This window comes from Camelina sativa, chromosome 11 (assembly GCF_030686135.1).
Source record: "Camelina sativa cultivar CO46 ecotype springtype chromosome 11, ASM3068613v1".
In the NCBI taxonomy this organism is placed as follows: Eukaryota; Viridiplantae; Streptophyta; class Magnoliopsida; order Brassicales; family Brassicaceae; genus Camelina; species Camelina sativa.
In genome coordinates, this window is record NC_141890.1 from 40473735 (window position 1) to 40487689 (window position 13955).

At 36.4% G+C, this 13955-nt stretch overlaps 2 protein-coding genes and 1 pseudogene across 2 annotated transcripts; 1 reads left to right on the plus strand and 2 right to left on the minus strand.

The window, feature by feature from the left end:
• Window positions 1–3935: 3935 nt before the first annotated feature.
• LOC104725529 (quinolinate synthase, chloroplastic) lies at window positions 3936–7205 on the plus strand. Its single transcript, XM_010444198.3, has 7 exons — window positions 3936–5010; window positions 5144–5428; window positions 5511–5729; window positions 5816–5995; window positions 6072–6563; window positions 6657–6818; window positions 6902–7205. The coding sequence occupies exons 1-7, from the start codon at window positions 4273–4275 to the stop codon at window positions 6962–6964; spliced, it is 2139 nt and encodes a 712-aa protein (XP_010442500.2). The 5' UTR covers window positions 3936–4272; the 3' UTR covers window positions 6965–7205.
• Window positions 7206–7439: 234 nt separating this feature from the next.
• LOC147935214 (putative F-box protein At1g32420 pseudogene) lies at window positions 7440–9517 on the minus strand (annotated as a pseudogene).
• A 286-nt stretch (window positions 9518–9803) lies between these two features.
• LOC104725530 (autophagy-related protein 16-like) lies at window positions 9804–12648 on the minus strand. Its single transcript, XM_087476451.1, has 5 exons — window positions 12299–12648; window positions 12077–12203; window positions 11391–11572; window positions 11125–11320; window positions 9804–11029 (listed from the first exon to the last, which is right to left on the minus strand). Coding segments are annotated over exons 1-5 (1530 nt in total). The 5' UTR covers window positions 12301–12648; the 3' UTR covers window positions 9804–10006.
• Window positions 12649–13955: the final 1307 nt, after the last annotated feature.

The window sequence follows — 13955 nt, forward strand, 5'->3', positions numbered from 1 at the left end:
GTAAAACAGAGAGTAATTTTGTAGATGGAGAACTATTATGTAAAAATATTTATAATTTTTAAGATACCAATATATGACTTCTCTTTTTGCACTTTAACAAAAGCAAAAAAAAAAACTTCTTGCAAAGTTGGAAAGAGATGGAATGAAACAATTAATGTTTGTCGTCTAAACCTGAAAATTTGATATGCTTATTAAATTTGAAAAGTGATAAGCATGATGAACTGCTGACAGCGATCCTGATCACCATTAAAATCTAGTTTGGGGTTACTTAAAATGTCAAATATGTCGACACATAGTGAAGATTAATAAAGACAATTGTAATAAAATATGATAGATGCACTGACGTCAGTTAATGTGTGTATGATTATAATATATTAACGCACAAATGCATACGTACAATGAGGCGAAAATGTAAATATATGGCTATCGTTTAATATTTCGTTCATGCAAAAGTCATTGTTACGCTGTCTGATTAAAATATGTAAATTGGTTCTCTGCAAGAGTTGTTGCCCACCGTCTCCTCTCATCATCCACCAAATTGAGCCACTTGTTGGGGAAACCAAAAGGTCATGTCATAATCAATAGGGCTTATCAATAAGCTGTGCTGGTTATTACAAAATTACATACTAGCCGATCGAATGACGAAATCATTATTGTGTAGTTTATTAGTATTATACTATTATCAGTAACGATACATTGACTTTCTCATCCTTTAGAAGTGGTGGTGGAACCCATTCCCAAGAGACATGGAGCCAAACAAGCCACGTTCACATGGTTAAGTTCTCTGTACGGAGGTAGTACCTTTTTATGGTCAGCTAAAAACAAACATTATACTATATTTTTATCTTTTCTTAATCATGCTATATATCTTTTGGACAATCAAAAAGGAAGAAACTGCCAAATTGGTTTTGCAAACCTTATCTTATTAAAAATATCAAGATATAAATGAAACAAAAAATATATCATAACTGAGAATATGTGGCGACGTGACCCAATAAGTTGAGTTGGGTAAATTGTGAATTGTCCTTAAGATCAGTTTCCAATCGTTATCATTCTCTATTTTTTTGAAATATAATAATGATTAAACCAATGAAAAGAAAGATAATATTTTCAAAAGATAAGAATAAGATCCTAAATTTATTGTATATATGATTACTCTAAACAAAGCAAATAGTAATATATATGTATATTACACTGGTCTTCAGCTTCACTCTTTAAATCCCTTTCTATGTGATTTTTGTGATATTTGTTTTTTTGTTTTTGTTGCTCTAAAACATGTGCAAAGAACACCTATATAAAAAAATGTTAGTCATTCAACAAGTTATCATTATTCATGTTTAATTGTATATAATCAAGTGTATGAAAAAATATCCATAATATTTTTGTTGTTGGAAAATCTAGAATCATAACTCTAATATGTGTTTTTTTTTCTTTTTTTCTTTTTGGCAAACAACTCTAATATGTAATTCTAGATGAATAGCATGATAATGACTCCAATTAACCAGACTCGAGAAATGATCTGGATTTTAATGAAGAAAGGTGTTTTCATCACATACATTGTTATATGATTTACCTTTGAGATGATTTTGTTGTACTTGGCAAAGATGAATTTAATTCTTTCAAAAAAATCACAAATTCAAGTTTTAAAAAAAATCAAAAAAAAAAATCATTTATCCGCAAATATGTGAACGTTATCAAAATAATTGCTATTCTGAATATCCAAAGTCTTAAATAAAATTCGAATCACCAAATTTAATATATATATATATATATATATATATATATACATATAATATTAATTGCATCACAAACAAAATATTTTTATTATGATATATTTTTATCCACTTTGTGTGAAAGCCTACTTTAAAAACATGAGATTCGGTTTAGCAACAAACAAAGGGTTGGAAACTACAAATTACTTAGTTGTTTCATAGGCCACAATATTACATGTTCAATTTAGTATAATAGTTGCAATTCCACGCCACTTCCTATGTCACTCCAACCTAAGAGAAGCATTAAAAGAGAAGCATTCTTGAAAAAAAGCTGATGTGTCATCGTCAGGAAACTCTATGCTCAATTTATTATTTGCCTTTAATATTCTATAATATTACATAAAACTGCCATTGCTATTCAAATTATTTCTATACATAATATTTTATTCCTATAAATGTTAAAATTGGTAAATATTATTCAAATGTTAATAAATATTATCCCTTAAATGTTTTTAAAATTATTTTCAAAACCTATATATGTATTAAAATATAATTAAAAAATTATAACAGGAGATGTTAAAAATATTTATTTAAATCATATTTTTCAAAAATATAAATAATATTACTTATTATTGTTTAAAAACATTGAAATTAATTTTGAATAACAGATATTGAAAAATCTTTAAAAACAATTTGACGGCATTTTAAATTTATTTTAAACTATAAAATATTTAAACTCATGTAAATCCTAATTTTCAGTTTTTCATATAGAAAATTTCTGATATAGACTAACATATATTAAAGATTCCTTAATTTCAAAATTAACATATTAAAAATATAAAATCTGATATATATATATATATATATATATATATATTTTAATATTATTTTTTAAAGATTTCGAAGGACGATTTTTAGATAAAAAAATATTATACCCCTTATGGAGTATGGATACCGGGACGGGTTTGACCCGCTTAAGAATTTAGGTCATTCGTTTTCGAGAAGTTATAATCTTTTTGATGGTTTTATCCGTTTCATAATTTACAAGTTTTATACAATTCTTATTAATCACTAATTCGACAAACGTTAGATTTTCGGGTATGTTGTTTTGTGAATCTTAATTTTATGCTGAAACCTTTATTATTTCAAAAATCACAAACTGAATGAAATCAAACTAATATAAATTTGAACCGTAAATGATATAACAAATAATTATATCTATAAATATAAATAACTCTATTTGTACATAATATGTTACAAACCTTATACTAAAAATAGTTTTTGAAATCAATCAGGCATGTACGTGCTGTCCGTACCTCGCACATTGTTATTTGTTTTGGAACATAGATCAACTAAACTCCTGATTATCACATTTGTGAGTGAATCTAGAAGATTCTTATAGAAAACCAAAAGTAAGTGGACGATACTGACCTATTAAACTGTGGGAAAATCAAATTCTAGACAAAGTTATCGTTTTGAGTCGTTTTAAACGGCCCAAGCCCAGAAAGTAGTGAAAACTCTTTTCCCTAATCCTATTTAGGCCTTTATTAATGTGTGTCGACCGTCGTTGGACCACAGTTTCACGTTTAATATGTGTCGACCGTCCTCTCGTTGAACTTGGACCACAATTTCATATGATGCATAACAAAAAAACACACCAATTGGGTTACACAAGTTGTACACCTTTACTTTTCTAAGGGTTTTTTTATATATATATATATATATATATTTTTTTATATATAGTTAAACAAGTTGGGTACGTCTTCTTGATGATGCAGTTAATTCATATATATATATAAAAAAAAAGACTCCACCCAAAAACTCCAAAAAAGATTTGTCCCCCCCCCCCCCAAAAAAAAAGGTTTCTCCAAAAAAGGTTAGATTTCTCGATTTATCTTTTTATCTACTTATCTAATATTCCTTGTTAACTGTTTTACATGCTTAAAGAAGGATTATTAGAAAGCCAAAAATGGATTGGAATTGGATACAAAAGTTTTGAAGATGTCGTTCTTTATTTGGTAACTAATAACAAAGCAAAACTTTCATACCAAAGTTAACAAAAAATGCGACATGTAATAATAATTACTTTGATTTTTTAAGGTAATAGTAGAGTCAGCCTTTCTGTACCAGTGCGGCAGTGCCTCCATCAACGATGATTTCCCGATCAGGCAAATAAAAAATAACTAGAAAGAAACTAAAATCAACAGAACCATAATAGATTCTCTTTTTTTTTTTTTTTTTTTTTTTTTTTTTTTGTCAAAAGAAAAGTTTCATATTATTCTATAGGACCAATTTAAAAAAAAAAAAATGTAGAAAAATACTATTAGAATATATGACTTTCAAAATCCCAATAGCCAAAAAACATTTCTCACACACCACCAAACTTTTGCATATTTTAAGAAATAAATTTATATTGGAAAGTTTCATATGTTGCATTAATATAAGCTTTTTCAAAGGTGGAACACTAGTTGCATTTTGCATTGAGCATTAAGTTCCCCACCATCATCGTCTCCTCTCCTACTTCTTCTCATCTTCTTCATCGTCTAAAGATTCATTTACTATGGCGTTAGCTCTCTCCCTTGCACCTACATCTTCTTCCCTCATCTCTCTGAACCCTAACGCTTCTCCCAATTTCAGAACAACCCATCTGAATTTTGGGTCTCAGAGAAGAATTCACAACACTACTCCTCTCTTTAGATCCTTTAAATGTCTTAAGTCATCCTCAAAAGACGTAAATGCGTCACCTTTCTCAATCTCAGCTATTGCTTCTTCGTCACAGACCACAGAGGTTGTGCCTAAGACGCTCCAGAGGTTAGTTAAGGAATTCAAATCTTGTACAGAGCCAATAGATCGGCTTAAATGGGTTCTTCATTACGGGAGTCTTATTCCTCCGATGCCCGAGTCATCCCGGACTGAATCAAACCGAGTCATGGGCTGCACGGCTCGTGTTTGGCTAGACGCTGAGTTGGGTTCAGATGGGAAGATGAGGTTTTGGGCGGAGAGTGATTCGGATGTGTCCAAAGGGATGTGTTCGTGTCTGATTCAAGTTCTTGATGAGGCTTCCCCTGAAGAAGTGATGGAGTTGAAGACTGAGGATTTGGCTGAGCTCAATGTTGGATTGTTGGGTGTGGAGAGATCGAGGGTGAACACGTGGCACAATGTTCTGGTCAGTATGCAGAAGAAGACTCGACGGTTAGTAGCGGAGAGGGAAGGTAAAGTTCCATCCTTTGAGCCATTTCCTTCATTGGTGTTAACGGCTGATGGGGTTGAAGCTAAAGGTAGCTTTGCTGAAGCTCAGGTGAGATTCTGTCTCTGTGTTATTCTCTGTATTTGAAGTATTAAGAGTTTGAGGATGAACAAAGAAGCCTTCTTTGTATCTAGTTGAGTTTTGCTGTTAAGATTTGTTGTTTGGCTTCTGTTTTTACTTGCAGGCGAAATATTTGTTTCCGGAGGAGTCAAGGGTTCAAGAACTTGTCAATGTGTTGAAAGAAAAGAAGATAGGAGTGGTTGCTCATTTCTATATGGATCCAGAAGTACAAGGGGTTTTGACTGCTGCTCAAAAGCATTGGCCACATATCTCTATATCTGATTCTCTTGTCATGGCAGATTCAGCTGTCTCCATGGCTAAAGCTGGATGTCAGTTTGTAACAGTCCTTGGTGTTGATTTCATGTCTGAAAATGTCCGTGCTATCCTAGATCAAGCTGGGTTTGGAGAGGTTAGAGAATCTTCTTTAAATCTCTATTATTTAGTTTCGTGATTGTGAGCCTTTTTACATATTTTTTTTTCCGGATTTGTAGGTTGGTGTATACAGGATGTCTGATGAGACCATTGGTTGTTCACTGGCTGATGCTGCTTCTGCTCCTGCTTACTTGAATTATCTTGAAGCTGCTTCTCTTTCTCCGCCTTCATTGCATGTTGTTTATATCAATACATCTCTGGAGACAAAAGCTTTTGCGCATGAGCTTGTACCTACCATTACTTGCACTTCATCTAATGTTGTACAGACGATTCTGCAGGTCTTGTTTCTTGCTTTCTCTCACTTTTTTTCTTCTTTTGCTTCATTCTTGATGTTCTAAACTCTTTCTCTGTCTCATGCCATTAGGCGTTTGCTCAAATGCCGGAGTTAAATGTTTGGTATGGTCCTGATTCTTACATGGGAGCCAATATTGTAAAGCTATTCCAGCAGATGACATTGATGACTGATGAAGAAATCGCCAAGATTCACCCTAAGCACAGCTTAAAAACCATTAAATCATTGCTGCCGCGTCTTCACTATTTCCAGGTAATTTTTGGCTTTTGTTGTTTGTGGCACAACTCTAGTGTCAGAAGAAGTTTTTGCTTATATGATTGTGTTTCAGGAAGGAACATGTATTGTACATCATCTTTTCGGTCACGAGGTAGTGGAGAGATTAAAGTACATGTACTGTGACGCCTTTCTTACTGCGCACCTCGAGGTTCCAGGTGAAATGTTTTCACTAGCAATGGAAGCAAAGAAAAGAGACATGGGTGTTGTTGGATCCACAAAAAACATACTGGACTTCATCAAGCAGAAGGTTCAAGAAGCAGTGGACCGGAATGTGGATGACCACCTACAGTTTGTTCTTGGAACAGAGTCAGGAATGGTAACTTCTATTGTCGCGGTGATCAGGAGTTTGCTACGTTCTTCTGCTAATTCAAAAGTGAAGGTTGAAGTAGTGTTTCCTGTATCATCAGAGTCGATGACAAAAACTTCTTCAGATAGTTCAAACTCCAATAAAGTTGGTGATGTGGCATTACCGGTTGTACCGGGAGTAGCAGGCGGTGAAGGCTGCTCTATTCATGGTGGATGTGCATCATGTCCATATATGAAGGTCAGTTCTTGCTTTATCATCAACTTGTTCGATATAGATCGCTAGATGAATCTCTTTACTCCACTAAATACAAAGCTTTGTGTGATAATGCAGATGAACTCGCTTAGCTCACTCTTGAAAGTTTGCCACAATCTACCTGATGTGGAAAACATATTCGGGGGATTCATAGCAGAGCGATTCAAAAAACAAACTCCTCAAGGAAAACTCATTGCAGATGTTGGGTGTGAGCCAATACTTCACATGAGGCACTTCCAAGTGAGTTATCAAATATGTTTCATCTCTTATAAAGTTTTCCAGTAATGTGATTAAAGTCCTGAATCTGTATCCCGCTTTTGCAGGCGAATAAGGAGCTACCAGAGAAGCTTGTTCATCAGGTATTAAGTTGGGAGGGCAAGAGATGACTTGCCTATATGAACAAATTGGGAGAGTTTATTAGTTATCAACAAAGAAATAATGATCACAAAGAGATACACTACATTTGTATACACAGAAGAGGCGTGTGGATATATTAGAGAGGCTTATTAGGAGCTTATTGATGTATTATTATTGTTGGGAGGCTCTTTGCAATGAGCTTAAAATGTGGCATTGTAACAAACTTGAAACGTTTTCTATCATTTCTGTTGTAAACGTGTTTTTACGTAAGTTGGTGATGCAAGGATCTCCTTTAACATGGATTTAATAACCAATATAGCAAATAATGGACTGCTGTATAATATAACATGTGGACATCGGAGTCGGAGAAGAAGTTCCAAAAGTAGACACCATGCAAAGGACAAGGTAGAAAGGATTTATGTTCTTGAAACCAAACCTCTTCGTGTCCTCCATGATGATCTTGTTGGACTTCGGAACATTTGTGGAAGCTTTTGCCAAAACTGATTAGGCATCATCAAAACTACTCATGATGGAAAAACTCCCATCCGGTTGGTAGAGAATTACCACCTTCAAAAGCCATACAAGTGTAGCATTTGAGTGAAGCAAAAGCTCTTCATCATAATAATAACAACTTGTGTGACAACTACATAAAATCCCTTAAAGAAATTTAATGTTTGTATCAACACTTAAAAATGTGAAACTTCCTTTAAAAAAAAAAACGCATTGTATGTGTTGGTAAGTTACAAACGCATTGTATTCTCGACATGATCCGGAACCGCAAATATATAAACAAGAAATGTATGTCTATACTCTGTACCCTCCACCATAGTACCTTTGTTGGTGCGGGAATTGCCACCCCGACATACCGGTCTAAACCAATAAGAAAACCGGTTGTCTAACCGGGGATTCATCTTGGGATTGGACTCGGCCTTTGAACAAAAGTCCAACAAGACAGATAGGCCCAGCCTGAGATCGAATAGCCGACTTCCCGAATCGCCTCCAGAACGACTTGAAGAAAAGAAGGAACTTTCCTAATTACAGTTCGATTGATTAGGAATGTGAACAAAAATTGTAATCTATGAAAGCATATAAGAAGGGGGATACCTTTTCCTTCTAAAGTATCCAGCAATTAATACAAAAACCCTAGTTCTTCATTGTTCTTGAGTAAAAACCCTAACTTGTTTCCCAAGAAATTTCAATTCCTTTTACTTCTTTAGCTTTGATCCGTTTTCTTAGAGAGAGTTATTTATTGAATATTTTTCCCCCTTCAAACAAATTCATTGTGTGAAATCCAGTTTCTACAACCTTCAACACATCGTCTCATATTGTTTCCCTTCAGATCATAATAGTTGACATATAATGTTTGGCGAGGGAGTAATATCTTATCCAGAAAAACAATCTCACCACAACAAGTGGCACCCGCAATGCGCCCAGAGCCGGCCACAAGGCCAAGCAAGCAAAGCACATGCTTCCGGCCGCTATAATATTAGCTATTTTTCGGCCAACTTTCCAAGAAATTTCTTGTGGTCTAGTGGTTTAAACAGTCCAAGTTGAGCCTGTAGTCCCTAGTTCGAATCTTGCTTAGGTGTTAATGAGTTGTTTTTATTTTTTTAGAAGAAAAGTATACCAAAAAGTCAAAAACAAAAATTATGAGGCCCATTCTTCTCCCCCGCTTGTAGCCTAGTTTATCTCCACGCCAGCTCTGAATGCGCCATTTCTGAAAACCCTCCATCTCCTCCATAACCCAAATTTCTATGCTAGTTTGAAAACAACACATGTATCCTAACTTCCCACGGTAGTTTATTAGAGTTGAATAGTGTTCATTCGGTAACTTTGGAGCCTCACCCTGATAAAATTTCTCAAACTTAAGATCAAAACTCACGATCAGTACATACGTACTACCATTTTGCTTAGTAACTCGGTAATAGATAGTCTCGTTGATACACACTACGGATTCGAATGGAAAGCCAATGTTACATAGATGTTCCTCCACTCCTTTACGGGATCTCCCAATGTGAAAACATGAAAAGACTGCCCCTGCTCTATATACTTTATATTGATTCTCAAAAGGCTCGTATCCTATAAAGCATTTAGTGTGCAGGTACCCGGGTTTCATCTCCGGTAAAGAAAGGAACTGGAACTGCCTCGTAGTTTGGTTATATATAGCTGCTGCAGAAGGAGAGCCTGACCAACAAAGAATCAAGCCACGGACGTATGAATACAATTGGCCAAGTGTTGGCATTTTAGCAATGTTTTGAGTGTAAGTAGAGGAGACCATGAAGAAATCAGATTCCATGGGTTTGCAATGACAGTGGTAGAGTATGAGATGAGTATCACGCAGAGGCTGAGTCAAAGAACGAGTCACGATCGAGTCACGATCGAGTCTATGAAGTCTCTACGGCTGCCTATAGATGACCATTGTTTTGAGACGCATTGGAACCTTACGAGAGACTTTGCGGGGAGTTTCTTCAGTATTTCCAGTTTTCCACCGTTAGATCAAGAGGAATATTGATATCTTCGGCCGTGGAGATTTCACGGCACCGAAGATGTTTAGTTGGCGAAGGTGAGGTCTCGTCTTTCATCTCTTCATTGTCTCTTTTCGGTTTTTGTTTTTCTTTCCTGTAAACCCTAATTTAACATGATTACACGTATATCACACCTTTTTAGCATATTAAAACCCTAACTTTTTCCCTATCTACCAAAATACAGCTTTTAGATTTAAATGCTATTATTATTCCAAAAAAAAAAAAATCATCAAGAACTCTCATTATATGAAAAATTCAACCTAACTTCCTAAGTACAGTATTGTGATCATGGTGTCACAACATACCCAAATAGTGGTGCTCATGGTGTTGATAATTAAATATATTTGTTTTGAAAAAATTGAGCTATAAACTGAAATGAACCTTAGAAAACAATTATATACGGTAGGAAACATTTCATCAAATGCAAGTTCTTTAGAGGGAAAGTATTCACCACGAGACAAAAGTATACACGCCCATATATCCATCCTTTTGGGAAGCATACGACGCATTGAGTTAACAAACCAGTGTGTTCAAACTGTATCATAATCATGTCCATGTGCAAACGTATCCGTTCTTATCAGCGGATGCCAATGGTTTCCCGATCCCACTCCAAGAACAACACAGTATAGGAGATGTTTGCTCCTTGAGAATGCTCACTATATTACCTTTAGACAGTGACCATACATGAACCGTCCCATCCGTAGATCCCGCGGCCACATAATCATCATCTGGACTTATACATGATCGGCTCCAATTCGATGCCAATCTGTTCCCTGATGCTCTCAGTGTCCCACATATTTCTAAAGTCCGGGTATCGAATACATTATGCACGTTGTCTCTCCCGCTCGTCAAGATCCTATTACCGTTCCGGGACAATGATACCGAGGTCACAGCAGAAGAATGTCCAGCTACTTCAGACAGAAGTTTCCCAGTTTGAATATCCCATAACCTGAGATTCCCATCCATGTGGCCTGAGAATACGGTAAGCCCATCTATGCTGAGGCAGATTGCATTGCAGTTACTGGTAAAGAGTACGGTGTTAGTGCAGTAACCTTTCTGCAAATCCCAAAGTTTTATGGTACGGTCATATGCTGCACTGACAACATGTCGGCTGGAGAATTTGCTCACATCCACAGCACAAACCTTATCGGTGTGGCCTGTGAGTGTATGGCGTACTCTACCCGAGCTTACATCCCACACAAACAAATTGTTTGAGCTGCTTGCTGCGATGACGGATTTATTGTCATGGGTTACGGCAAGATCAAGTATATTCCCCAACGAACCGAATAAGCTTTTGATTAACGTCCCGCTATTGGTGTCCCACATTTTTACTGCTCGGTCTTGCCCACCAGTAAACAGAGTACCCGAGTTGTATTCAAAGATTATTGAACCACAGCCACCTTCATGAGCATGGATACGGTGTCCACATGTTGACGGAATGGTTGACTCAACAAAGTGATCGGTTCCATCTTCATTGCGGCGGACAACGCCATCAACTTGTTGCCGAGCAAGATTTTCCAAACCATTTGCCTTCAGCTTAGCTAGCATTTCTTCATAGAGATCATTTGCCTAAGTAAGAAAAAAGAATTAAGGCCAACCTAACGAAAGGGGACTAATAAACTCTGCCATTAGAGACTCTCAATGAAAAGGAAGTCCTTATGTACCTCGTTAAGACGTTCAGCATCCTGCATCTTCTGTAACATCCACCGATCAATTAAGATTTTATTCTCAGACTCTGCTTTTTGCGCTCTATCAGTCATCTCCTCCAGCTGAGACCGGATTTCCTGGTTTTCAGCAATAAGTACATCCACCGTCTTGGTCTTTTCCTCTAACTCTTCTTGTAATCGTGTACACTCTTCCCTACAGAACAACTCTAGTTTTAAGAATCGCACAACTTAATTCCTTACACTCAGTGCAAAACAATTCTTACCTTGTTTGGGTTAATTCCTTCTGCGTGTCATTAATTAACAACTCCTTCTCCTGTAAAGAAGCCTTTGAAGTTCTTGATTCAGCAACTTCTATCACAAGTTGTTCAGACAGTCGGGATTGAGCTTTGTAACATTGCTGTAACTCTGTTTCCAGCTTTTCTGTTTTCTCCTTCCATTCTGACCCCTAGACAAACCAGATCAGGAGTTCAGGACATGTTTCAGATAACTGTAGATAGATAAGACCAAATCTATTGCAAAGCTGAACCAAAAACAAAAGGATCCAATAGAAACTTCGAGGCATACTACTCAACTGAAGCAAGCATGAACTTAAAACTCAACTAGACATACTTTTATACTACTCTGTGACACAAACAGTACAACAACATAACCAAAAACAAAAAGCACATTAAAGAACAGAGAAAGGGATCAATGTTTTATATTATCCATTGCAGGAGACACAAGCAGAGGTCAAGAAAAACTCACAAAAATGCACTGAACAAACAACATACAGAGAGCTACAATTTTGGTTAAGAAATCCAAAGAAGAACACTGCATAGCATTTCTTGCAAAGTATTCCATAGTGCAAATTATATGAAAGAACCTTAAACCTTTCCATGTTTACTAGCAATATGAAGATGAAAATGGCGAAATATGAAGCAATTGATATTAGGAACACGAACAAGGTTACCTGAGAAAGAATAGGCTTAGAGAGAGCAGAAAGCGCAGGAGCATGAGCTCCTTCTTCAAGAAGATGACGCTTACGCAAAGCTCTCAAAGCGTCTTTGATCGCTTCCATAGCTTTCTCCTCAAGTGACCTGAAAAAGTTCCGACGATCATCGGAATCAAAAAAATTTCAAACAATCGGGGTGAAAAAAACCTTATTTAACAAAAGATTCAAATCAAGACTTACATCTCTCTTGATCGGATCAAAAAAAAGAGTCGTGGAGTTAGGAATTAGGGTTTGAGCAGAGGTTGATTTTGATCGGAAACGGTGGCGACTTTGAGTTCCACCGCCGCTTTACGATTCCCCAAAATTACAACAATACAAAAATTGCAATGTGATTTTTTTTATTGGATTTTTCCCAACAAAATTAGTTTATTGAAAAATTGATTAAAATCAAATTTTGTAATTAATGATTACTTAATGATTTGTGATCAATATATATATATATAAACAAGAAAATAAATTTTCTACATGATTTTCGTAACTTCATTATTTTTTTTTAGACAAACATATGTTCCATTTTATTAAAATAGAACAGAACATACAAAAAAAGATCAAAGTTTAATACATAACAAAGAGAGGCAATCCCCAAAACCAAGACAACAGAGACATAGAAGTAAATAGAGATCATCGAGATTGTAGTCTTGAAAACTGTGAGCCAAATCCTAGTAAAGGTTTTGGAACATGTGAGTTCAAGCAATAACGATGCAGCTTCCAAGAGCAAGTCGATGGAAGAAGAGGTGACCACTGTCTTGTATCGAAGACCAAGTGGTGTTGAAATAGCCAAAGCTGAGATGCTCACCGGGGTGAGGATGTCTACCCGAAGGATAGCTTTGTCATGAGGTCGAGTAGGGTTAAGGATACTCTGGTTGAGGGTCAGTAGAGAGTTGAAGGAGGTGAATGAATTCGATGTAAAGCTCTGGAAGTTGTAGTGGTAACACCCACTCCATGGAGATGGGGTCATAATGCCATGGTACTTCAAGAGCTTAGGGGATAAAGAGTTCACAAATGAAGCTAAAACCAGGATACACAAGCAAAAAGTGTGGAACCATAATATAAAAGATGGATCCTCTTTGCTATGAAAATGGTGATCAAGAATTCTACACAGATTACACATACGGTGAGACACTGATAGATAGAACATAAACCTGGGCTTCAAGCGGGAGGATGGCTGCAGGGTAATGAGAACAAAAAGGATCACCAAAGAAGCTACTAACCGGTGCAAAATAAACATGTAAAGCCACAACAAACCAGATGGATCCTCTCTGCCATGGAAATGGTGATCAAGAATTCCACACAAGGTGTTTAAAAAGCTAGACACGGACAAGGGAACAATAGAGCTGAGCTTCATAAAGGGGATGGGTTTTGGGGTTTAAGTAAAGCTTGGTAAATCCAGTTTTTGAAGCCAACAGACAATGTCACAAAATGAGCAAGTACCATAGTTCCGACAAACCCTTCGAACATCCAAGGCAACCTAGCTAAATGGGTTCTCTGATGCAGTCTTCGGACACCGAGGATAGCCAAAGAGACTAGATAAAGTCGATAGGATAACAGGGGGTTATAAAGTGAGAACCTGGGCTTTTGAAAGTTGGGCAAGATCTTGCATTCGATGTGGTAGTCTAGTAGCAAAAGTAGATCTGTCGAGCTCCGGGGGTGTCTGGGATTCAAGGCGATAGTCCAATATTGGAGAAAACGCAATGCTCTGAAAGTTTCCTCACCAACCGCCGTCTCCGTCTCTGCCTGCCAGGACTCGGATGACTTTGTCGTAGAGGGGACTGTAGAGACGATTACCATTCCAGATCTAGAGTTAGAAGAGAAAAGGGACATGATTTTCGCTGGTAGT